Below are 25,424 nucleotides of genomic sequence, written 5' to 3'. Positions count from 1 at the left end.
ATTGCCATTGTTTTAAGCTTTTCAAATCCCAAGCTAATCTTGGAATTTGGAAAAATTAAATTCAAAAACATTATACTCACTATAAAATCAGTAAAAAAAGTTATATGTACAAAAGTACCTTTTCTTCATTTAGCATCCCAGGACAATCAAAATCAATGCCAAGGATTGGGACCACTAGAACATCTTCAAGATGTTCCTTATTAGCAGCTGACAAATCCGATTCTTTCACTCCATTGGTTTCGTCAATGTGGTTCTCTGAGCCCAACATCATACTACCTGGCAACTTTGAACTTTTACGGCTCACTGAAATACAATTTCACTTTGTTAACAATAATTTAGAAACAGTAACATAATAACAAAAACTTAGTCAATATGTTAAAAAAATGAAAAATTTTATATGTCAGCTAATTTCTGAATGGTCACAAAATGGCATATTGCCTCAGCCAACAAATAAATAATTTTTTAATATGTGCAAAGTAAACATATTAAATCTTTAAATGGAAATACAAGTTCAAAAACTAAGGAGAAAAACTTTCCTTAGATTCAACAATAGTACATAAAATAATTAATGATTTTTACTTATATATACTTTTTATTCACTAATTCTGCAAAAAACAAAACAAAAACCTTCATGTTGGTTAATGATGTTTGAGCTTTTAACGAGTCTCAATTAAATGTTTAAGTGTTGTAACTAATAATTACATAATCCCTAACTGTAAGCTAACTTATGCTACTTACAAAGGATATTCAAAAAGTCAATCTTGTCATGCAATTTCATAAAAAGCTTTACAGGGTTGCCACGGAAGTTCAAGAATGAAATTCCCTGACATTTCCAGGTTTTCCAGGTGGTTTTGAGAAAAATTCCAGGTTATCAATCTCCACCTTCATTTTGCAACATAAATATATACATCTCAAATTTTGATAAAACTTACCTCATTTTCAAACTTTACAAACAATGGCTACCAAATTTAATTTACTCAAGCTGAAATAATCAAAAATATGTACTAAGGGTGGTTCAATTTTTTTTTCTCTCTCGGCTCGAGTCCAAGAACCCCTTATTTTTTTTAGACTTACTAATAGTATTGTGCTGTAAAAGTTTTAGCTTCTTGCTCAAATTTTAAGAGGGTGCTCAATGACACCTCCATTTAACATTAGCTCTAGCATAGAAAAAGTCAGATTTAGAAACATTTAATTTCCCCAGCTGTTTTTTTTATGTAAGTAATTATTTTATTGCAATGAATATGCATATAACTCGTGTAGATTATAGTATGTAACATTGTTTTTTCAGTTCAATGAATTTTTTTAACCCCCTCCTCATACTTATGAAGTTTGAGGGAGGGGGTCGAGCACCCTCTTTCAGTTCGAATAGGAAGTTAAAATTCCTCCAGTATTTTACTATCCACAAGTCTAAAAACATTGAGTGGTGTCCTGTTTTCTAGGAGAAACCTTTTTTTTTAAAGTGTATTTTTGAACTACCCTAATGTACTAACACAAGTGAAGCAAATTACTGAAATAAACAATTAATGTAAATGTGGCATATCTAATTTTCAATAGCGAGGAGCCACTGCCTTACATCAAGTGAAAGAACTGCAGAATTAGCAATTGTGACATCTGTATCACAAAAATAAAGTTAATTGCTAAAATAATCTGAACTAAAACTTATGAAACCTAAACTTTTTCAATTATTGCTTTCAACCCCTCCAATCCATTGAACTCAAAGCGCTTTTAGACTTCGGCCTGTAAAAAAATCATGCACCTTTTAGCTTCACATATTTCCCATGTTTGTTGCTCATAAAACAGGGGTGCTTCCCCCCCCCCCCCATATTTCTGAACGCCTTAGCGCTTTTTTTTATTTTTAACCCTCTTTTTTTATTTTTTTAACCTATTTATTTATTTTTAATTATTATTGTTTTGAAAAAAAAGTGTGCTCGCTCCCCAATAAAATACACACACACAGATGAAAATAATAAAGTAAAATAATATGAGTAAATAATTTGAATAAAAATAAAGTAAAATAAATAATTAAAAAATCCCCCCCCCCCCAAAAAAAAAAAATTGATGGCGCAACTTGCGCCATAATCACTCCTGTGGGCAGCCTGTCATAAAGTTTGAGCATTGATCAGAAACTTCTCTGATGTGCAGATTTTTTTTTAATCGGATTACTTTTATTTTGAAAGAAAGAAGCGCATTGGAAGTCTTAAAAGATCACTACCAAGATACTAAAAGATTAGCGATACTTCTGTAAAAAAGAAACTTTCTAAGTTTAAAATTGTCTAATGAACTAAATTTACAGAACAAAATTGTTTAGAATAATACGATTTCATTAATTAATTTAAAGAAATAATATAAAATATGAAAAGATTATTGCAGCTCATTAAAAACTTCAGTCGGCACTCCCAGACAAAACAACGTGCTGTGCATCATAACTTCAGAACTGCTGACGTAAACAAGCAGCGCTTAAACAGAGCCCGCTCAAACGAGGAAGAAAAGAAGTACCTTCTGCGCATGTCCGCCGCTGACTGCTATGGTGCACGCCGACTGCTATGGTGCACGCACGCCGACTGCTATGGCGCACGTGCCTATGGCAGAGTTGTTGATAAAAAGAACTGCAGGGGGAAGAAGAAAGAGGGGAATGACAAAACGACGAATGGGAAGGGAATGGCGGCGAAAAAAACAAGGCAGAAAGTTTTTTTTTTTTTGACGTCATAGACCGCAGGCCGCGCTAAGAACGATCGGAAATATGCAATTTTTCATTTTCCCTGACATTTCCCTGATTTTCAGCGATTTTCATTTTCCCTGACAATTCCAGGTTTTCCCGGTTTTCCCGGTGCATGGCAACCCTGGCTTTATGACGAACAGAAACACACAATCGTCATAACAGAACACAAACTTTTTTTCTCAGACAGTTGCCACCAGCATTAATACATTTGTACTTTTCATTTATAAGCTCACTTCTTTGCACTGAAAAAGGAGTTCCTTGTAAAGCTGACACACGTGCCTGCATTAATTTGCAAAATTGTGCTTTAAAGTAGTGTTACATCTTATTTTACTCTATGTTTTTTTACATGCTCAGTTACTAATAGTTCTTTATATTATAAATTTCATCATCTGTTTTTAATAACTTTAGCTAAATCAGAAAGGGCCAAAAGAAAGTTGTTTAAAACATCAAACAAACTATTTGACGGAAAAATTAATTTTATATCATAAAACTTTGCAATTGATAGTGCCAAAAATCGACAAATTCAAATTTCAAGGGGGAAAAAATATTTTTTTCTTTTTTAGTCAAATAAAATTACTTGAGACTAGATTTAGCATTATTAGCTATAGACAAAGGCTCACCTCCCCCCCCCCCCTGATTAAGAAAGTCAAGTTAATTTTAATAAATTTTAGCATAAAAAAAAAGAAAAAAAACTATGTTTAAAATGGCTTATAATCCTCATATATATATACATAATAGTCAATTCACTGATCCACTAATGCTAAAGTCACCAACAATGAAACTAGCGCAATAGTATTATTTTATTGTTGCATCACTTAAAATTCAGTAATTTTATTTATGAATTAGAAAGTTGCCCGTTAAGGTATGACGGGTGAAAATTGCTTCTACATTTGAACGAAGCCATTGCCTGTTTGGTGATATTTTGATAGTTGATATTTTAAACCCTAACTCCGGTGGATTAACCCTAAACTCCAGTAGGTAACATTCATTGTTGACCCTTTTTTCGTTTCTTCATTCCCCTAAAATGAGTCTTACCAGTAAAGTCAGCCTTGTCACAACAAAGCTTTTCCCTGCATGTTAAACATTACCAAAACATATTATCAAATTTTCATGCCATGGAGTGAGTTTCATAGTTGAAACATGTGGGTTACTCGATCATTGGCTATTATTTATATGAGGATTGATAATATTTTTTGGCAACGTTCAAGAGCTTTGTTTTGACAAGGCAGAACAAGCTCCAGTAACTTAACTGTTTTACTGGTAAGACTAATTTTAGGAGAATGATGAAACAAAAAAGTGGTCAACAATTAGCACTATCAACTGAAATTTAGAGTTAAAATTGGAATTAAGGTTAAAATTTCAACTATCAAAATGCCACCAAACAGGCAATTGCTTGGTTCCGAGTGTAGAAGCAATATTCGCCCCTCATACCTTGATGGGCGATTTTCTAGTAGCAATAATAATAACTAGAAATATTGGGAAGCCAGAAGGCAAATACCTTAAGCGTTAATGCCTAGCATTTGAATAAATAAATAAATAATAACAATAATGACAAACACTTACCTTTCCCAAGGAAGCTTCTTTTAGTAGTTGGAGTTTGTGGTTGATTGTCATTTGTTGAGCTGGATGCTAAGCTCCCATTTTGTAGAGAAACTGGAACACTTATGCTAGATGCCGGCAGATGGTTCACCATGGAACTCAGGGTTTTTTTAAGAGCTGGATCTGAAGTGCCACTTTCAACTGATCTCAAAAATGAAACCTAAAATTAATAAAATAATTTTCAACTTTTAGTTGTGACAGAACACCGGTAAACTTTGTCTTCCATTTTTCAATTGCAACATACAAAGATTTTGCACACAAATGATACTATTCAATTTTCCGTCATATTTAACTGAGAAGAATCATTTAGTCTACTCACGAAGTACAGTAGAGCCTCGTTTAGCCAGATCTTCAGTTAATCCGGCTCAATTTTTTAAAAAAGTTTTATATTCACACTAATAATAACTTTACATTTTAATGGCTGAACTATAAATGCGCCAAACATTTGCTTTTTATTTTGATTTGATGCACAATTTCATTCAACTAAAAGATATCAATTGAACTAAGGGATATTCAACATAGATTGGAGATCGCACAGTGAATTATAGCACTCTAACATCATGAATTACTAAGAGCATAGGCCCAACACAACTGCAGTTTAACTATAAATGATAAAATGTGTGAATGAATAATATAACAGATATCTAGTTTGTGCAAAACAATTCTTCGTAATTTTGTTACAAAGAATTGTTTTTTGATGTAAGAAAAGATATATCTGCTTTTTTAGAGGTTTTTTAAAATTTATTTTGCATACTATCTAGATTTTCTTTCATCTGCATTGCTTTTGGTTCAAGTTAGTCTGGATAAAAAGGTTTTGGGGGACTTAACTTTTGGGGGTTACTTTAACTATGCAAATGGCAATCAGTAGATAGTATGCAAATAAAATTTATTTTGCATACTATCTAGATTTTCTTTCATCTGCATTGCTTTTGGTTCAAGTTAGTCTGGATAAAAAGGTTTTGGGGGGCTCCAGGATCCCTTCTTCAACATCACTCCACTCTGCTGCAACTCCAATTACTGTGTATCCAAAGCAGGGGCTGTGCACAGATCAACTCCAGGCAGGGTAGAGTGGGTAGAAAAATGCACCTGCGAACTGATCGCGAAAGAATTCACTTGGAGCTCACTTGATTTTTGTTAGTGATGGCTTTCGCTCAATAGCAAACATTGAAATGTTGTTTTTAACCTTTTAGAATTCTAGTAACCTTTTGCTTTTTTACTTGTATATTTTTATCATTAATAATTGTTTATATATAGAAGGCTACGCCTACTCTACTTAGGTTCCTCTGTATAGGTTAAATATACTATATTAGAATCAGAGTTGTACCACTTACAACATCCAAAACTAGTATATTGTGGCCAGTGGCGTAGGGTTCGGGGGGGGGGGGGGCACGTCTGCCTTAACTTGCTGAACAGAATTATATTAATTACTAAAATTGGTTGCCTCTGTTGTCCCGAAATTAAAACGTAAATCATCTCAGGAGTGTCTACGACTACTTATTACTTTTATTTTATGCTGCCATTACCCCAGTAAAGTAGCAATAAAGTATGAATTTCTCGTAGCTCCAGCCTTGGAGCTCAGAGGAGTTGTTGCAATAACAAAATGTTTCAAATTGGTACATAAGAAACAAATAAAGTAAAAGTAACTTCACTCACTGTTCATCGTCTCTGCGCCACTTGCAGAGACAGATCAACAAAAAATTGACTGAAAGGATAAGAGCTACAAAAAGTTACACTACAAATGGCATGATTTGTGACACAATGAAAAAATGCGCCCATTTTATTCGGTGTGTTTTAAATTAAAAATCAAGTACCTATTAAAAACTGACTATTTTTCAATCTCCATTTCTTCACTGGTTATTGAAACAGAGCGGATTTGAAAACCTTATTCCAAGACGTGTAAGATTTTAAAGTTGAATAAATGTTAAAATAAAAAATAAAATTACAAAACATAGATCTCCTCTTTACTGACAGTTAAATTGTGATTTTTGTTTTTTATAACGATTTTCTTATGCATATGTGTGTGAAATTACGACAGTAAATAAAGGATTAGCTTTTATCACCAATCATATTGAGATATTGAGATTTATTCAACCATGTGGATTACTTTAACTATGCAAATGGCATTATTTGAGGAGGGGAGAGGAGGATACAACTGCTCTTGAATTTCTTTTTCATTTTAATTGACACTCAAGGTATCGCTGATTGCACGTATTGGTAGTTTGTAATTCTAAATTCGAAATAAACGTTTCAAAGTTATTGATTCGTGCATTGTGTGTGATAATTAATTCACAATGAAACTATGTTAGATTTTTTTTTATTCAATAAAATTAAGTTAAGCTGACATAATTGGTCTTAGGGATTTCACAAAATAGTTTTGAGGTTTCAACCTGGGCCTGATTAACACATGGTCTTGCAGGAACGAGAACCTGGACACCACAATTTTAGGGACGCCATAGAGTCAATTTTTTAATTTCAGCCGATTTTTGGAAATTGCTACTTTGAAAACGTGCTAATTTTCTTGTGAGAGGGACACCAAATTTTACAAGGACCTGGGAATCCCTTGACTTGATCCGGTCCTAATTGTAACATGGAACATATATAGCGCTTTTTTTTCAAATTTTCTAAATAGGATGCAAATTGTTTCTAATAATCCCAATCCAAACAGCATTTCATTAGGGGTTACATATCCGAAAATGTAAATTTGAAATGCATTCCCTATGCTGTAGGAATCCTATTCTAAAATTTTTGTGAACATAATGCAACTCATTCATGAAAGTTTTATTCTTCCGAAGATAAACTATAAAGTTTCTTTTCGTAAAGAACTTCAGTATCTTAAGCTCCATTTAGGACATGTGCAGTTGCTAGTTGATGTGAAAATCTGTTAAATGATTGCAATAAAGATGTTTCTTTACAAATGCCTGGTAACATAAGCCTCCCAACAGTATGACAAATTTGCAAAGCTGCCGCCTACCACATACCACCTGTTTTTACATATTGTAATCAACACTTGTATCACAATGACAGTGCTTTTATCAAGTAAAGCCCTCATGGGAACCTGGGAACTATCAACAGGGCTGGTGACTACATCACAGCATAAAAGATTATCAAGTGACAGAACAGCAGGGAATCGTCCCTGTGGGACTACTTTCAGTATCCTGACTGACCTCACAGAAAGAGGTTTCAGAAATGAGTCTTAAAAGGATAATAGACGTTTCTGGCTGAAATAAAAAGTCGACCAAGTTGAGCATTTTGTGCAGAAAGGCTCATTCTCTTCCGATTCTTGAAAAGGAAAGTATCTCTTCTCTCCAAAGATTTAGTTACCATACTGTACCTAATAAATCCTGAAATGAATATTTCGTCTTGCTCTGGAGTTTTAAAACTTAAATCTCTTCATCTGCAAGATGTTAAAACAGAAAACTGTTTTATCTTTTTTCAAAAAAGTTTCTGTGACAGAGAGTTTATCTTCTACTAAAACAAACAATGATGGTGAATTGGTAACTAGGAACGAAGAAAACTCTAAAACTTCCAAGTCTTCAACGAATCAGTTATTAAGTAATGAAGGTAACACTGGGGAATTTGCAGATGTTGTGAAAGCTACAGAATTTAATAATATGTTATGTGATGATGAATCTTGTGATGAAGAATTGACTACCATAGATGAAGAAAAATCAAAGCATACTGATGCTTTTGAAAGCCAACGAGATACCAAAATAAACAATGGTGATCCAGCTAATGGCATAACATCTGCAAATATTAACACTGGACCTTTTCAGCCCAAAGATTGTAATAAAATTCAGAAATGTCACGGAAAGTCTAGAAGTTGTAAAGACTCTTGGTACTCAGAGTTTCCTTGGCTTGAGTATAGCATTATGAAAGATGCAGCTTTCTGCTATTACTGCAGGTTATTCTGTTGTGAAAAATCAGGTCGGGGTGAAGACAATTTCACAAGAAAAGGGGTTTCAAACTGGAAGAAAGCTTTGGAAAAATTCCGAAAGCATGAAAAGTCAGAGATGCATTTGAAATTGTTGCAATGAAAGGAAAATGAGCAGTAAAACCATTTGTGACAATTTGTCTTCTGCTCATACAAAGCAAGTAGAGATGTACCGAGTAGCATTTTGGCCGAGTAGCCGAGTACTTGGCCTTTCACTACTCGGCCGAGTTACCAAGTACCAATTATCATAGCTGCCAACCTCAAGATACAAAAAATAGGAGCACTTAAGGGAAAAAATAGGAGCACTGAGGGCTAAAATAGGAGCATGAAATCGTGGGCTGCGCTAAACCTTCCTTCTGTACCATAAGTTTCCATAAATTCTAAGCACTTATAAAATGCTTTTCTAAATTTTCATGTTAGATTTTCAACAAAACTACAACCAAGTTTAAAACAAAATTATTTTACATTAAAAAAGCAACATTACATAGATACATATTGAAAAGTTTAAAAAAAACATGATTACTGTTTGATTTAATAAAACTGCAATCCTTTTTAAAAAATATGCTTTTATACATATCCTACATGCATAAGAACATATTGAAGATTTAAAAAAAACAATTATTTCTTATACTTGGAAGTAAAGCAACTTCATAGTAAAGGTCAAGACTCTGAAATTTTGAAAGTGGCCAGTGGCACTCGACTCCAAAAACTTAGTGGCCACCAATGTCATTAAGTTTTGAAATATAAACTGGAGTGGGGGAGGCAGTTTTTACAACTTCCCTTAAAAAAAAAAAAAAAAAAAAAAAAAAAAAAATAGATGAATAGGATTTAAAGAGAGATATTAAATACTTTTTTTGCACATGGAAAATTTAAGTTAAAATAGGTTTCTGATTTATTTAAAAAAATAAAAAATAAATGAATGAATGAGAAGTCAGCAGGAACCTTCAATTTAGATGAAATAGTTTCAGTTTATAGCAAAGCCTACAAGGCACTAAGGATCAAATAGATAAAATTTCCCCTTCAAGAAAATTATTTAAAAAAAAAACATAACTTTTTGCCTTCTGTTATTTTTAATAGTTTGTATTGAGACAAACAACTAATTCTGTTTTCGGGAACTTAGGCTATTAATAGTCTTGTCTACTTCATGTTGCAAATGACAAAACATGGCAACAACGCGAAAAAGTCAAGACAATAGATTTTTGAGTTTGTTGCATTAAAAGTAATTATAAATAATTAATGAGCCTTAAAAAAACTAAAATTTAGACGAAATAGCGAGTTTTTAGCACATTAGAGTCTAAACCCCAATGAGGATAGAATAATATTCTGAAGAAAAAAATTTGCATTTTTCAAGAAAAAAATTTTGAATTTTCCGAAAAAAAAGCCTATTTTGCATTATTTTCAATAGTTTGCATTCCAATAAACAACTAATTCCAATTATGAAAACTTGGCCACTTAAGAGTCTTGTGTACTAAAATCTCGCAAATGACCAAATATGGCGACTAAGTCAAAAATTCAGATATAAAATTTTGAATTTATAGCATGAAAATAATTCAAAAATAAAAAATCCCCATGAAACTACAATTTAATTGCGAATTTTTAGCACATTCGTGTCCAAAGCAATAAGGATAAAATGAAATTTTAAATGGTATAACTGTTTTCATATTTCTCAATAAAATTATTTAAAATAACCAAAAAAAAAAAACATTTTGCAGCACATTTTGCTTATTTTCATTAGTTTGCAGTTAAAAGAAACACCCAATTCTACTTTGTCTTTGAAAACGAAGGCGCTTAAGTATCGTCTGCTAACTTCCATCTTGTGAATGACCAAACATGGCGGCTACGTTTTACACGTAGCTGAAATGCTCGATGAAAAAACGACGATCTCCAATCGGCGCTCCCCCTCAGTGTTTATCCTGACACTAAGCTTCCAAAGCATCAAATTGTCTTCTCTTTTGTTGAGTTTGCGCACAATTCCTGCCTTCGAGAATAGGGATATTTCTTCTTTTTCCTCAAAAATCGAAAAGTGTACAAGCAAAGTCAAAAAAACGGAGTTTTTTGGAAAAAATCGGATTTTCGGAGTACGCAATAAAAATCGGAGAAACTCCGGGAAAAACGGAGCACTTGGCAGCTATGCAATTATGTTTTAAGAAGAACCACCGACACACATGTGGTGAATTTTGAACTTATTGGAATAGTAGTATAAACCTCCTTGTTTATATAATAGTTCTTAAAACTAAATTCCTACTGAAATTCAATTGCGCATTATATAAACAATTTTGTTTGTGTCAAAAATTTTGCAAAAAAATTATTTTTAAAATCAAAAATAAATAAATAAAAGGTATGATTAATCAAGTTGGAATTAAAACAAATTACAGTAAAATCCTTCTAATGCGGACACTAACAGGACAATTTTTTTTGTCCACAATAGAGAGGTGTCCGCAGGACAGGGGTTTAATAATGTTATTTGCATTGGAACTGGGGAATTAAAAATTGTCCGCATAGGAGGGATGTCCGCCTTTGAGGGGTGTTCGTTAGGAGGGGTTTCACTGTATACCAATCAATTATAGTTTTAGTCTGCCAAACATAAATAATTTTAATACAACAAATGTGCAAGAACACTGCAGTGTTCCTGCACTGTGCTTTTAACGTTGTTTTATTTCCTTTTATTTTTTAAGCAAAGGTATTTTTATATTTTTTATAACTAATTTTTGTTTGTAGCAAAAATCCATTTTTAATATAAAAATTCCATATTTTCTATACTTACTTTTTTTGTATACTTTTTAATAATTAAGTTTTATTAACTTTAGGGACATTGAAATCAAGATTTATTCCATTGAAGCATTACAAACTTCATTATTCTCAAAATTTAAAATTGACTTATAAATTTTAATTGTAAATGATTGCAGAATATAATGCTTGCACTTTTTTTTAAATAAAATTTAGTATTTGTCTTGAACAATATTCAATTTTTTGCAACTACTTGGTATTGGCCGAGTATCTGATCAGAATTTGGCCGAGTAGGCCAAGTGCCGAGTAATTACCGAGTACTCGGTACGTCTCTAAAAGCAAGTACAACAAAATAGAACGTAGTTGAGATTTGTTATCGAAACTATTTTGTTTTTGGGTAAGCAATGCTTAGCGTAAAGAGGGCATGATGAAACAATGTCATCTCTGAACAAAGGGAACTTCCTAGAGCTGCTACAGCTTTGTGCTAAAGATAAAGGAGTGGACATTATACAAATGATGAGCTCAAAATCTCATTCGTATAAGAGTCGACAGATTCAGAATAAAATAATAAATATCATAAAAAACAAGATTATAGTTGATATTGTTACCGAAGTAAATTCTGCCTCTCCTTTTTCGATAATTTATGACGAAACAACCGACCGTAGCACAAAAGAGCAAGTCAGCATTTGCATGAGGTATTCGCAGATTCTTTTTTAGTTACAGAAAGGTTTTTGGGATTTGTTGACGTTGAAGAGAAGACACACATAGGAATATTTCGCCAATAAAACAGGACAAAAACCAAAATTGGAAAGTTTGCCGATCATTATTTTAAATCCGCTGTACTTCAAGCTAGATAACTATTCTATCACTTGGCAACCCTAAAATTTTCATCTGGTGCTTCCCCACTTTCGTACGCTAGTCGGAATTCGGACTTTATTGAAATCAGAGGCGGATCTAGAGGGGGGCCATGGGTGCCATGGCCCCCCCCCCCCAAACCTATATGTTCATCTCAAAAATTCTGTCCGGGGAAAAAAAAAAGTTGTCAAAAAGGGAACGAAATTTATTTATCACATGTTTTTTACTTTTGAAGAAAGTCTTAATTGTTGTGCTACTTGCTGTTACATTGCGTTGTTACATGTTGCAAAAATTGAGAGTCCAAAAATTCAACGTAAAATGCATCACATATAGTTCTTTGTAACAGCATCGTCCTGCAATCTCCAATGTCCTTCTTGACCTTTGCCCACAAGGGTCAACGGCGTAGAACGTTTTAGGAGGGAGGGGTTAGGGTATTTTTTAGAAATCTATTTTGTTTGGGATTCTCTAGGGGGAGGGGATATTTCGTAGTATTTGAGGAGCGTGCGCCATCGCTCTCTTGGTGGGGGAATGTGCCATGTGCAACCCTGTGTAAGTAATTTGATTTCAAAAGGGGTTGGAACAGGTCGGAAGGGCTTGGCTATCTGTTCTTTCACACTTATACAGTCGTCAAAATCACAGGAAGAGAAAACGTGATTCTGTTGCTTATATCTCCAGTTGGGTTTTCGTTTACAAATAATGACGTTCATCTATTAACGGGGGACGGGCCTACTTCTACTCTGATGGTGTTGACCGATTGGAGAGGTTTAACAGTAATTAACGATGCATAGCAGTACACCGAAGGTAAGCTTTGATTTTGTTTTGTAATTATTTGCACTTACGAATGTAGCGTAACAAGGGGTTGGCAGAAGTGTCTCTTGCCAGGGCGCAGAAGCTAGTGGGGCGATATTTCGACCGATTTAAAATAAATAAATAAATAAATGTATAAAAATTGACTATATGAGTAGAAAAATTCCTTTATGAATAAAAATTAAAAAAAAAAGTCTCGCAAAAAGAGCTAGAGAGGAAAATAAAACAATCCTTAATTCTCAAAAAGGGGGGGGGGGATTTTTACCCGTGGTGTGAAAATTCTGTTCCGATTCATAGAGTTAGCTAAAGACTTATACACAAATGGTCGCATTTTTTAGTCAATTTCAGATTAGCAATGTTTTTTGTATTTTTTTTGCTTTCCTAATAATTTTTTTAAATGCTTTGATTTTTATTTAAAAAAAAAAAAGGTTTCTTTCTTTCTTTTAGTAAGTGTAAATTATGTTTAAGGTACATTTTCCCAATGGTTTGAAACAAATTCTATTAAAGCTGTTAAAAGAATAAGAACAATAAGTACATTGCTATTAAGGAACTGAAAAATGTTTATTCTCATTTGGTTCAAGAACGTACATTATTCATTATTTATTAACGAATTGCAAATATTATTGAATTTATGTGAAATGATGGGGGGAGAACTAAAATTTCCGGGAAGTGGAGAATTCTGAATGCGCTAAATTACCTCCCAATTTCACCGAATGATAAAATTCGAGTATGCACACATAAATACATACATAACATTTATTAAATTGGGAATCATTGAAAACAATTTAATGATAGAAAATAAGAATATTATATTTACAATATTGTTTCCTAATATGTCAAATCAATTAGTGAAATATTCCTGCCAAAAAAATGTTTGGGAGGTCACAGTGACCTCCAGGCACTTCCCATCGGGACGCCGCTATGTGTGTGTGGGGGGAGAGAGGGATTTTTTTTAAATACCAAAGGCACCAGATCCCCCCCCCCCAGGGCCCGATTAACCTCTGAAATTAGGGGAAGCTCGGCCTCATTTTGGGGGCCCGTACTTTTTGCTTGCGGAAATTTTTCTTAACATTCTACATGCAAATTGACTAATGCTAAGTGGCCCAGCAGATTTCAGAGTAAGTTTGTTCCACTTTACCGACTGACAGAAATTTTGTTTATTACATATGTTGCACTTTAATTCTCAGCAAATTTGGGTAGTAACATTTTGAATCATATTCGACTCTTCACAAAGGAAATTAAATGTCATAAAAGTACATTGTAACTGTAACAGAGTTGAATCAAATCTCACTTTTGAAAATCTAGCTTGTAGCTACATTTTATCAAATGTGTCCTCACTTTTAATAATTTAATTCTTTCATACATTTTTGTTTAGCAAGTTCAAATGTTTGCTATCTCTTTAAGATGCGCAGTTAAAAGCAAAAACTGGCATTGTTATGCAGTTTTACAGTCGTATTTGGGCCCCCTAAAAATTCTGAGGGGGAGCTCAAGCTTTCCGAGCTTTTTTGGTGATCAGGCACTGGACCCTCCTAGGTACGCTACTGGCTCAATCCCCTCTCTCGTGCTGTATGGCAATCCTGACGGCGCGGTAAATACTCTCGACATAGTATGTGTGGATAGCAGGCCCGTGTCCAGATTTTCATAAAGGGAGGGGTTTTAATCTTACCAGTAGGGGGGGGAGAATTCAACCCCCTTACAGCTTTTAGTTTTACGACAAATTGCCGATCCCAGTATGGCGTTTATTCACATGTAAGGACTGCAGTATTCTTGAAGGATACCTCTAGCTGTACAAGTTACCAAAGTATTCCTTCGTTTCACAGATTCGCTTTAATCAAACTTTGCTTGCTTCTTTTTAATTAAATCTGTTTACTATGTAGTATATTGCAGTGAGCATTAAAAACTCTTCACAAATTCTTTTATAATGTAGAATGTATATCAGGTTGTTATGTTCTTAAATAATGCTTAATAAACTAAACAAAAGCTCTTTGCAGATGCAAATTACATAGCCAAGCACAACCACTAATGCATCTTCATAGATGTAACATATGCCAAATTCACCATAAGCTCCTTACAATAAGCAATATTCTTTCTTTGCATTGGTAGATCATTCAGCGGTTCGTCCGCCATACGTTTTCGAAATATTACATCAGTTTGTAAGGCTTTAGCAGTTGTAAATCGCAAAAAACTTCAGAGAGAAAATTAAAATAAAATAAAAACGCTGAACGCAAACTTTCTCATTAAAGTAAATTTAAGTCAAAAATATACATTTTCTTCATTTTGCTTATTTTTTCCCCAAGGGAGGGGTTTAACCCCTAAAACCCTCTCCTTGGACCCGGCGCTGGTGGATAGCTAATAAAAAGCTAATGCAAGTAAATAATTTTTCCACTTTTCTTTCCTCTTTTTAAACTAGAAAATCGCCCGTCAAGGTATGACGGGAGAAAATTGCTTCTAACATTTGAACGAAACCATTACCTGCTTGGTGATACTTTGATAGTCGAAATTTTAACCCTAACTCTAGTAGATTAACCCTGAACTTCAGTAGATAGCGCTAACTATTGACCCCTTTTCGTTCCTTTATTCCTAATCCTGTAGGCAGTTTTAAAAAATATTAAAAAAAAAAAAAAAAACTCATATTTTCTATTAGCAGAAGGAATATTTTTTTAGGCTTATTGTAAGCTTTATAGAAGGAAAAATCTCCTCGGATTATAAAACTAAATTCAGTGGCACAACAGCCTCTAGGGGCCAACGCCTACTCTGCCCATCTCAGTTTCCCTGACCGAGGGCTCCCCTCGGATTATAAATGCTTAAAATACCGGAAAAAAATGGATTTTTTAAAAATATTCCTATGCATTAAAAACAGAATGATTTTTTAGAGGAACGATTTATTAAGACGCTTTAAAATGGACAGTATTCACCTGACGTCACTGCGGGTAAAAACCCTCACTGCAGTGCATTGTGGGAACTGTAGCAGACGAAAATCCGGTACTGCAGCATATAATAACACTTGCTTTTGTATGGCCTATAAACTCTTCTTTCTGTTCAAAAATGGGAGGTTTTTTTAAGTTTTTAACTAAGAAACGTTTCATAAAAAATGATGAACGATTCATTTGATACGAAATTCTCTTTACTATGGTATTTTCATGGGTTTAAGCCTCTTTGGTTCCTTATCAGAAACATGGTGAAAACTCGAATTCTCCTTTTATTTTTTTCCCTTTTCTTGGTATTTTCCATGCAGTCTTAAGTCTTTTTATACCTTAAGCATGTTCATTATGCACATGAAGTTCAGCAATCCTTAAATAAAACGAGTTTTTTTTAGCACTACTGACACTACGTAATAGGTCAAAATACTCGCAGACGGACAGCTGATGGGATCAGTGCCAAACCGTGAATAAGGTCCATTCTATAGCATTGCGTATCCAATAAAGAGCTGTATCGATCAAATTCATTCGAACAACCGACGTATACAGATACATGTCAGCGTTACCAAATATCGGTCAAACCTGCTGTTCTACTAGGCGTAATATAATTATTTCTCTATCATTTGATTTTTTTCCTTCCTTTTTTCTAAATTTAGGGTAGCAATCTTCCCGTGCATAATCCAAAAAGTACCGATGCCAGGTCTTCTACAGCAGGAATTTTGAAAATTGATACTTTTTTCTCTAAAAGGTCAAAACTGTCTATCACTGAAGAGTCACAGTCAAGAAACGATATTTTTAAATCATGCAATGTTGAGGATAACGTGAAGCAAACATCTACTGCAAACAATGAAGCCGTAGTAGACAAGCAAGTAGCTGACACGTCCAGCAATAAAAATCTTGATATTGGGAATTACATCGGAAAATGTCCCGACGATTTCACAAAACGTATGCTTCTTGAAAATCATTGGACACCACCAAAAAACTATACGTTTCCTCATTCTGTTCACACAAAATGCGGGAAGGAAGTAAGAAGGTTCGTAGGACAGAAACATTTAGAAGATTATCATTGGTTAGTGTTGTCTGACAAAGATAAAGGACTCTACTGTGTATACTGTGCATTATTCTCTGCAGGAGAGCATGGCGGCCGCCAAACTAATACGCCTTTGAATACTTTTGTAAGAAGTTCTCTGAAGTCCTTCGCAAAACTCACTGGCAAGGATGGTCACCTCGAGACAAATTCAAAAAATCATTATCATAAAAATGCTGTAGAAGCAGGGAAAAATTTTCTCCGAAACTATACTTTCAGAAACCCAAATGTAGCAGATTTAATCTGTACTCAACGCTCAAAACAAGCAAAAGAAAACAGGGATAAATTGAGAAGTATTTTGGAAACTATCATTATGTGTGGCCGTCAAAATATTTCGCTTAGAGGACATAGAGATGACGGCAGAATAGTTGATGATGACACAAATGCTATTTCTCACGAAAATGACGGCAACTTCAGGGCCTTACTCAGATTTCGTATGTCAGCTGGGGATAAAATATTGGAAGAACATTTAAGAACAGCATCATCGAATGCCACGTACACAAGTAAGACAATACAAAATGAAATAATCAACTGCTGTATGGAAGAAATTCAAGAAACGTTAATTGATAGAATAGTCAAATCAGGAATGTTAAGCATCATTTTTGATGAGACCACTGATATGTCTCACGTGGAACAAGTTAGTCTTTCCTTTCGGTATTTACATGAGCAACAAATCAGAGAAGACTTTTTTTGTTTTGTAGATGCCTATGCATCCATTCGTAGTGAAGATATTGAAAACGAAAACGGAGAAGAGCGACTTACTGGTGCAGCTTTAGGTCATGTTGTGGAAGATATTTTAAAATCTACTTCTTTAGATATATTGAAATGTGTCGGTATTGGAACAGATAATTGCTCTGTCATGACATCTGAGAATCCAGAAAAGCTTGGAGCTGTGGCAACGATTCAGCTCAAAGCCACAAATGCAATGCGATGTCCGTGCTTCAGCCATTCCTTGAACAATTCACTTGAGAAAACTTGCAAAGTGGTGCAGTGCAGAAACGCTGTTGGAACGATGAAAAAAGTTGTTTCATTTTCAAAAGCTTCAGCAAAAAGAACACGAATATTTGATAAATATCTAGATTCGGCATTCAAGGGGTTTTCCTGTACTAGATGGTATGAAAGGCATGATGGCACCTTGCAATTTCGGACCAAACTTACGAAAATTGTCCGAGCGCTAGAGCAAATAGCCACCTGGTCAGATAAAAATACATCGTCGGAAGCTTTTTGTCTCAAAGTGGCTCTGCAAAATAGCGAGTTTTTATCGCCCTCTGCGATATTTTAGGCACAACAAGGCAACTCAGCATTCTACTACAATCTGAATCCTTGGATTTAACTCGTGCTAATGAAGCTTTTTCGGATGTCACAGCAATTTTAAAATCACGACGAGAAAACACATCAGAGTACTTCAAAGACCTTTTCGCAGAAGCTAAATCGATTGTTGAACAGCAAGACATTGAAATTTCCATGCCGCGCACAACTCAAAGACAAACTCATCGCCTTAATGTTCCAGCAAGCACCACAGAATGTGTACTTTTTGCGCACAATTTATATCCCCCTTCTGGATCATATAATTTTTGATTTGGAACAACGATTACCAAAAGAGACTATGGAATCGTTTGGACTTTCAGTATTTATTCCCAGTTGCATGAATGATGTTAAGGAAGATTTTAAAATCGCAGAATCTTTGGCAGCAAAATACAAAGAATTCCTTAATATCTTAAGCGGAACAGAATCTTTTCTAGTGAAAAGGGAGTACGAAGCTTGGCGACAAAAATGGGAAAGAGAGAAGAAGAAAGGAACCTCTTTGCTCAAAACCGCCCTCGAAGCTCTAACATACTGTGACCAAGACCAATATCCTCTAATCAGGAAATTATTACAGATATTGGTAACGCTTCCCTCAAGCGTACACACCGCTGAGCGTTCATTTTCGACGTTGAGAAGGCTGAAGACCTGGTTGAGGACCAATATGTACGAAGATAGGTTCACTGGTTTGGCTCTTCTCAATATTCACCAAGATGTAGTCATCAACGAGGAAAAAATCATGGAAAAATTTGCAAAACAAAAAGCAAGAAAGCTTAACTTCATGATATAAATAAAGGTATCAGAAATATATTTTTCATTTATATTACGAAACATACTTAATTCTTGAATATAAATTGAAATAATTAAAAAACTAAATATTATTTATGAGGCATATTTTTATTTTTTTTCAGATTTTCACTCATTTTATTTAACAACATTCCTTAAAGATGGCACCGAGTAGTTTTAGTCACCTTCAGTCCTTGATTCTAGACTGGTGATAGAAAAATACAAAAAAAAAATGTTTTATTACAATAATATAATTTGAAATGCATTGTCAATCTTTAAAAAATAAAACAACACACGTTTATTCGTGTACCATTTTGAAGTGTATCATTTAGAGTGAATTTTTATAGCTTGATTTAAATTTTATTCAAAATGCCCGTAATCTAGATTAATTAGAGGAAGAATTGATTTCTTCCTCTAGTGGTAGAGGCTGCCTAGGGGAGCTGGGCTCGTTAGTTTTTTTACAAGAACATTAACTTCAAATATTTTTAGTTTAATTTGTTTTCCAGCTCGAGATCCAATTAATAACTGAAAAACCTTCACACTTTCCAAGTAAGTGCAGGGGTGCCAACAAGAGGAGATTATGGCGCAAGTTGCACCATCATCAAAATTGAGCGGAGGGGGTATTTCATTTATTTATTTATTTATTTAAATTTATTTGTTCCTAGTTATTATTTTAATTTATTTATTTGATTTTATTTTACTTTTGTGTTATTTTATTTATTGATGCGTAGCATAGAACTTTTCTAATAAAATGATAATAATAATAATTAATAAAAATAAATAAATTACTTAAAAATACTTAAAAAAATAGATTAAATAAAAAAGACTTAAAATAAAAAACAAAGAAAGGCAAAAGGGTTGAGAAAATGGGGGAGGGGGGGGGGAATTGCGCCACTAAACTTGGGGGCGGGGATGGGCACCTCTGAGTGAGTATACATAAGAAACTCAGAATGCCCCCCCCCCCCAAAACGGTTGGCTGGATCCGCCACTGATTGAAATTGCATTTCTTTGTTCTGGAAGCTTTTCATTCTGAGTCTTGGGTTTTCTAGTTCCTTTATTTAATATATTCCGTTATAGGAAAATTAACTTTTGGAGATGGAAAAGGAAGGTATGTAGCTCATTTTAACATCTTGTTGTGTTGATTTACTGTAAAATTTGTAATTTTCTTACTCAGTGGCGGCTCGTGCCTTGAAAAAGTGAGAGGGGCCAGATCATGGGTGCACTCCCCGCCCCCCCCCAGTTTAAAAAAAAAAAAAAAATTTTTTTTTTTTCAATATTTGAACTTCTTTAAAATAGTTATTTGTGTATAAATAAAATTAAATTCATTTTAAACATAGGACAAGCTACAAAATACTTAAACTACTAAATAAATCATGAAAGATATTAATCTCATGTTTATGCTGGCAGGGTGGTGCACTCCCCCTCCATCCCCCTGACTTTCAAAAATAAAATTTAATTAATCAGATAGGGAAAAGCTGGAAAATGCATCACAGAGATTATTAATTTTGCATTTATATCCAGTATGATTTCTGGCGCTGCAGTATGCTTCCTTGCAGGTAAGGGGCTGCAAGGGAGGAACTTTCACCAGCTTTTCAACGCACCTCATTAATTTTACTTTTCTAACAGATAAACTGTGGATTATATGCAAGAAATACGGTACAATCCATTTTTTATTTCAAGCAAGTACGCACAAAATAAATAAATAAATAAATAAAGAGTTATTATTTTCTGAAAAAAGTGAGGGGGACTGGGCCTCCCTCCTGCCTCTCCCACGAGCCGCCACTGTTCTTACTATATGAAATGAAGTAAAATTTAGGTGTTCATTTTTGCTTAAAATTTTTAAAAATTAAGGTTTTCGTTTACTTTCCGGGTCGAGTCTGGCTGTATTTTTTATACGGGCATAACATTCTGACTTTTTTTCTAATATATAGTGTAAAAACAACTTCCACCTAATTCTGCCATTTGGTTTCTTCTAAGTTTAAAATTAGTGAGTGAACTAGGCTTAATATTTTCAAGTTAGTAGATTTTGTTATTTATCTTAAATATTGTTGTCTAACTGTAAAATCCTTTACAAGAAGAGATTTTTATGATATCTTAAAAGAATTTCAAGGCATAAAATTGAAAAAAAAGTTTATAAAAAAAAGTTTATACTAATGGAGGAAAATCTCAGGGAATTAACAAAATGCCCAGATAATAAAAAATACCTAATAAGTCGTGCTTTGAAGCATTTTAAACTCGACTTCAAACATAAATAGACATCTTCTAGTTATAAAGATGAATGTTTTCTGAAAAAATATGCACAGCGCTGAATTATTCAATTGAGCTACCTTTCTGGTTACCTGCCGAATCACCAGGGAGACCATCAAAGGACTTTAAAGAGCCATGTGACCGTAGTAAGCGTCGAAAAACTAAGGAACTGCGAGAGCAGGCGCCTGTTCAGGAACTAACATATGCAGCTGGAGTCAGCCAACGTACTACAGGAAATAGTGACACATCGAAAATAATAAAAGTAGGTTTTTCGCCAACTAAGGCAACCAAGCTTCGGAAAAATATTATTTCTGCCAACAACCAAACTGTTGCTAAAAAACACACCCCTCAAGAAGCTTTCACTATCTTTGTCAAAGGTGACTTCACTAAAAGGCAGTGGGAAGTAATATACAATGCTAACAAAAATATCTATCCCTGTTATTCTAGTATAAAAAATGCTAAAAAAGAATGCTACCCGTATGAAGAGTCAATACAAGTGACAAACTTCCTCTGAAATGAAACTTCGAGTACTGCTTGATCACATGGCATTGCGACTGTATAAGTATATAGCAAAAGATGCAGAAACGTGCTCAGAGGAAGAAACCCAAAATATAGTACTGATATCCAAATGGAGATGCGATGGATCCCAGCAAACACAATATAAGCAGAAGTTTAAAAACAGTACAGATAGTGATGCAAATATTTTTCAAAGCTTGCTAGTTCCTTTAAGATTAGCCCTCGTTATTGAAGAAGAAAAAAAAAAGTGCTATGGCAAAACCCAGTCCCTTCCTCTGTTAGATTCTGCTGGCCTACATGCATAGGCTTTGTAAGTGAGTCAAAAGATGTAACCAAAGAGGAAATTGCATATATGGAAAACCAAGCCTCACTACTTAATTTCTACATAATTACTTTGTAGCTTACAGAAACAAATTTGTCCACTATTAACGCAGCAGGCAAAATAAAGCATACTCTACTGCTAACAATGATTGACAGGAAAATCTGTAATGCTGCTATGGATACTGCTTCAACAATGAGGTGTTATATTTGTGGACAGACGTCAAAAGATTTCAACAAATTAATTAAAACAACCGTTAATGTAGATGCATTGAAGTCTGGGCTCTCAATTATTCACCCTAGGATCTGTTTCTTTGAAACTTTTCTGCATTTGGCTTATAAAATACCAATAAAAAATGGCAAGCACCATTTCCTGAGGAAAAAAGAGTTGTGAAAGAAATGAAAGAGCATATCCAAAGCATTTTCAAAGAAGAAATGGGAGTGTTAGTAAATATTCAAAAAGTTTGGAAATACTAATGATGGGAACACATTAAGAAGATTTTTTTCAATTCGACTAAGATTCATCCTGAATACTCAGCTCGAATCACCGATGTCGATGTACAACTAATCAATCATAAAGTCAAACCAAACAACGTAAGTAGAAGCACAAATTTGAAAATTACAGCAGACACGTGTTTCGGCGTTACAGTTTAAAGTTATCTTAGAAGTGATTTCAAGTGGATTCAGCATTGATGTTAAAAAAATTCGACTCTTTTGCTCAAGATACTGCAAAACTGTACATAAATCTGTATGGTTGGCTTTGTATGACTCCAACTGTACATAAAATTTTGATGCATGGAGTTGAAGTCATTGCTAAAGCAATACTGCCAATAGGCCAATTATCAGAGGAGGCAGCGGAAGCTCGCATTAAGCCTTTCTGGCAGTACAGATTAAATTTTTCTCCAAAATTTTCCCGAGTGGATTGCAATAAAGGCATATTATGCAGACTATTACTAAGTTCTGACCCCTATTTAAGCTGTAGCAGACCCAGGCAACAGAGAAAAACAAAGCTATTTTCCAAAGAAGCACTAAATATGATGATCGCAGATACACCCTATTAATCCTTGATGAGCAATCTTTTAATTGCAATTAATGCATAGAAGGCGATGAAGATAGCTCTGTTTTTTAAAAAAATTCTATTTTGTTTTTCAAGTAAACACCTTATTGTGATTAAATAGTACATTTTAATCCATTATATAACAAAAAAACACATCAAATAATTTTGCCAGTTTTTTTGATGTGTTTTCATGTAAATACTCCTATGTGCGAAGGGAGAAAATTTGCATCAGACTATAAAAAATTATTTGCAGAAAACAGGGATGAATTTGAGCAAACTGCATGTACAAGCATACAATTTTGCTTCAAATATGGGTGGGAAATTCAAGTTGCTGCAAAATTCAAAGATGAAGAACCAAGAGCACTATACTCAGTCATGCTCATCTTCTTGAACTGGTAGTAATGCGATTCTGTGAAGACATAAAGGAACTGAGAAATGCTCTTAGCATTGTCAATTCATTATATAACTTAATAAATGCATCTGTAAAAAGGTTCGCAATATTTGAAAATATTTGTACTTACAATTTCTGATGATTCCTCAAATGTAAAAATAGATCATCAAGCAGATGGCTTGCTGACATTAGTAACGAACTTTGAATTTGTATTCTGTTTAAAACTTTTTTTGTTATTGGTTAAAGATCGACAAATAGATCTGTGTTAAAAGGGAATTTAATTGTATCCATAATGACACAATAAAGTAGCAAACATTATGGTTTATGTTATTTAATATGAAAAACTTAATTTGCGACTTACGCACTTTCAACAGAAACTCTCAAATGGGCTCAATTCCTGTTTTTAAAGCAACAGGCCACAGAACATTAAACTTTGGCGCAGAACAAAATCAAATCAAGTTTCTTTTCTTTTTCTTATCTACTTTAAAACGGAAAAACGGTCTTCATTTTCATGAATTTAAATTCAGGCACATTTTGATTTACTGTTTTAGCTTTTGGAGGTATGAAAGAGCTCTTTTAGTTGAAAGATATAATGCATGGAAAAAATTTGAGCAATGCTTCTAAATATACTACATTTTTGTAGAAGAATGTTACAAAATATTCCACTTAAAAATGTTACCTCATATTTTCCTTTCATTGGAAACTTGCTTTGCAATCTTTTGTACCTTTGTAATGAAGTTATTAGTACTAAAATGAGTTACATTAGGATGTACCACAAAAATATACATTAGCCATATTTTCAAATAATGTTTAAAACAGGTCCTAAATTGAAGCATCATTTAATGCAATTTAAATAAAACGGAACTTTACCAATGACATAAGCTCAGATTCGGTGATAAGAACAGCTGATCTACTAAGATCCTGGAACTGAGTGACAAGATCACACGGGGAATCACTTGTGCTTCCTTCTAATATTAAATCCAAGAGTGATGACATACAATCCTAAAATAAATATAAGAAATTAGAGAAAGGTATATATCATGAACAACTGATAATAAGTAGCATTAAAAGAAATATTTTGCTAGGAAAATCGCCAAGCACTGCAAGTTTGTGCTTAAAGCTCACAAGGCACACCAAAATATGTGTATCCAATTCATGACGTTTAACTTCGGTACATACTCTTAAGTCATTACTACTAAACAAACATAAAAGTAAGATATCAATTATGAAACAAAAAAAAAAATCTTTATCTAGTTTTCTTGAAAATTTAAAAGCATCTATATTTTTAAGAATGTTATTTTTTTTCAGATGAGAAAATTGTGTGTTACTAAAGTGAATATCATGAAACTAAAATCTTCTGAACTTATTCATAGATAACATTAAATAGAAAGCTTGACCAATGATTCAAAAAATGTTAAAGTAATATAAAATATCTATTTAATTGCTTAAATATTTAACTCTAGATTTTGAGCCAAATTTGCATAAAAAGAAAAAGTTTTGAGCTTGAATATGTGAGCACTAAAAATTTAACTACTTAATACTAAAATTATACAATAAAAGTTAAAATTTTTGTAATTTTTTTTTACATAAGGATAAGTTACAGCTCAAGTAGCAGGAAAATTTCTATTTTAGTAGCCAAGTCTTTTGCTCTGGAAAAAAAGGTGTAGCTGCTGGTTTTAAAATACTATTTCATAGCGGTATAATAGCTTTTGAATAAGTGTAGAAGTACAAGCTACAGAATGTTCAATGCTTCAAGAGCAATTACATGCACGAAAAGGCATAAACATAACAATACTTTAACTGTCTTAAAAATATTGAATAAAACTAATCACAGCAATTCTTTGTCATACGACATTAATTCAAAAAGTAAAGCTGGATGACAGTTTTATCGACCAAAACAAGACAAACTACTTTAATATTGTCCATTGCTAAAGTGGATTTTTTTTTTTTTTTTTTAAATTAAATAGCTGATGAGGTGTGTTATATACTAAGTGTTATAAGTACTAAATAATCAATGCTTAAGGGGGGGGGGGATTACAAATAGGCTAAAAACTACCAGAGAGTGCACAGATCAGTTTAAAATTTCCTTTTCAATAAAATTCCAATAGAAATAACTTATGAAAAAAACCATGATGACAAAGTACCACAAAAAGATTTTAGAACT

At 33.7% G+C, this 25,424-nt stretch overlaps 1 protein-coding gene across 1 annotated transcript in view; it reads right to left on the bottom strand.

Annotated features, from left to right (window-relative positions):
* Window positions 1-25,424, bottom strand: part of LOC129230175 (GTPase-activating protein and VPS9 domain-containing protein 1-like) — a 145,680-nt gene that overhangs the window by 90,352 nt on the left and 29,904 nt on the right. The window contains exons 4-7 of the mRNA XM_054864577.1: window positions 24,131-24,262; window positions 4,283-4,478; window positions 715-724; window positions 119-299 (exon numbers count right to left, since the gene is read on the bottom strand). Of these exons, the coding sequence (XP_054720552.1) occupies window positions 119-299; window positions 715-724; window positions 4,283-4,478; window positions 24,131-24,262 (519 nt within the window). The remainder of the gene's footprint in view (window positions 1-118; window positions 300-714; window positions 725-4,282; window positions 4,479-24,130; window positions 24,263-25,424) is intronic.

The sequence above is a fragment of the Uloborus diversus genome, chromosome 9 (assembly GCF_026930045.1).
Source record: "Uloborus diversus isolate 005 chromosome 9, Udiv.v.3.1, whole genome shotgun sequence".
Classification (NCBI taxonomy): domain Eukaryota; kingdom Metazoa; phylum Arthropoda; class Arachnida; order Araneae; family Uloboridae; genus Uloborus; species Uloborus diversus.
Note: the sequence above shows the minus strand (reverse complement) of the source record. Positions and strands in the feature narration are given on the sequence as shown.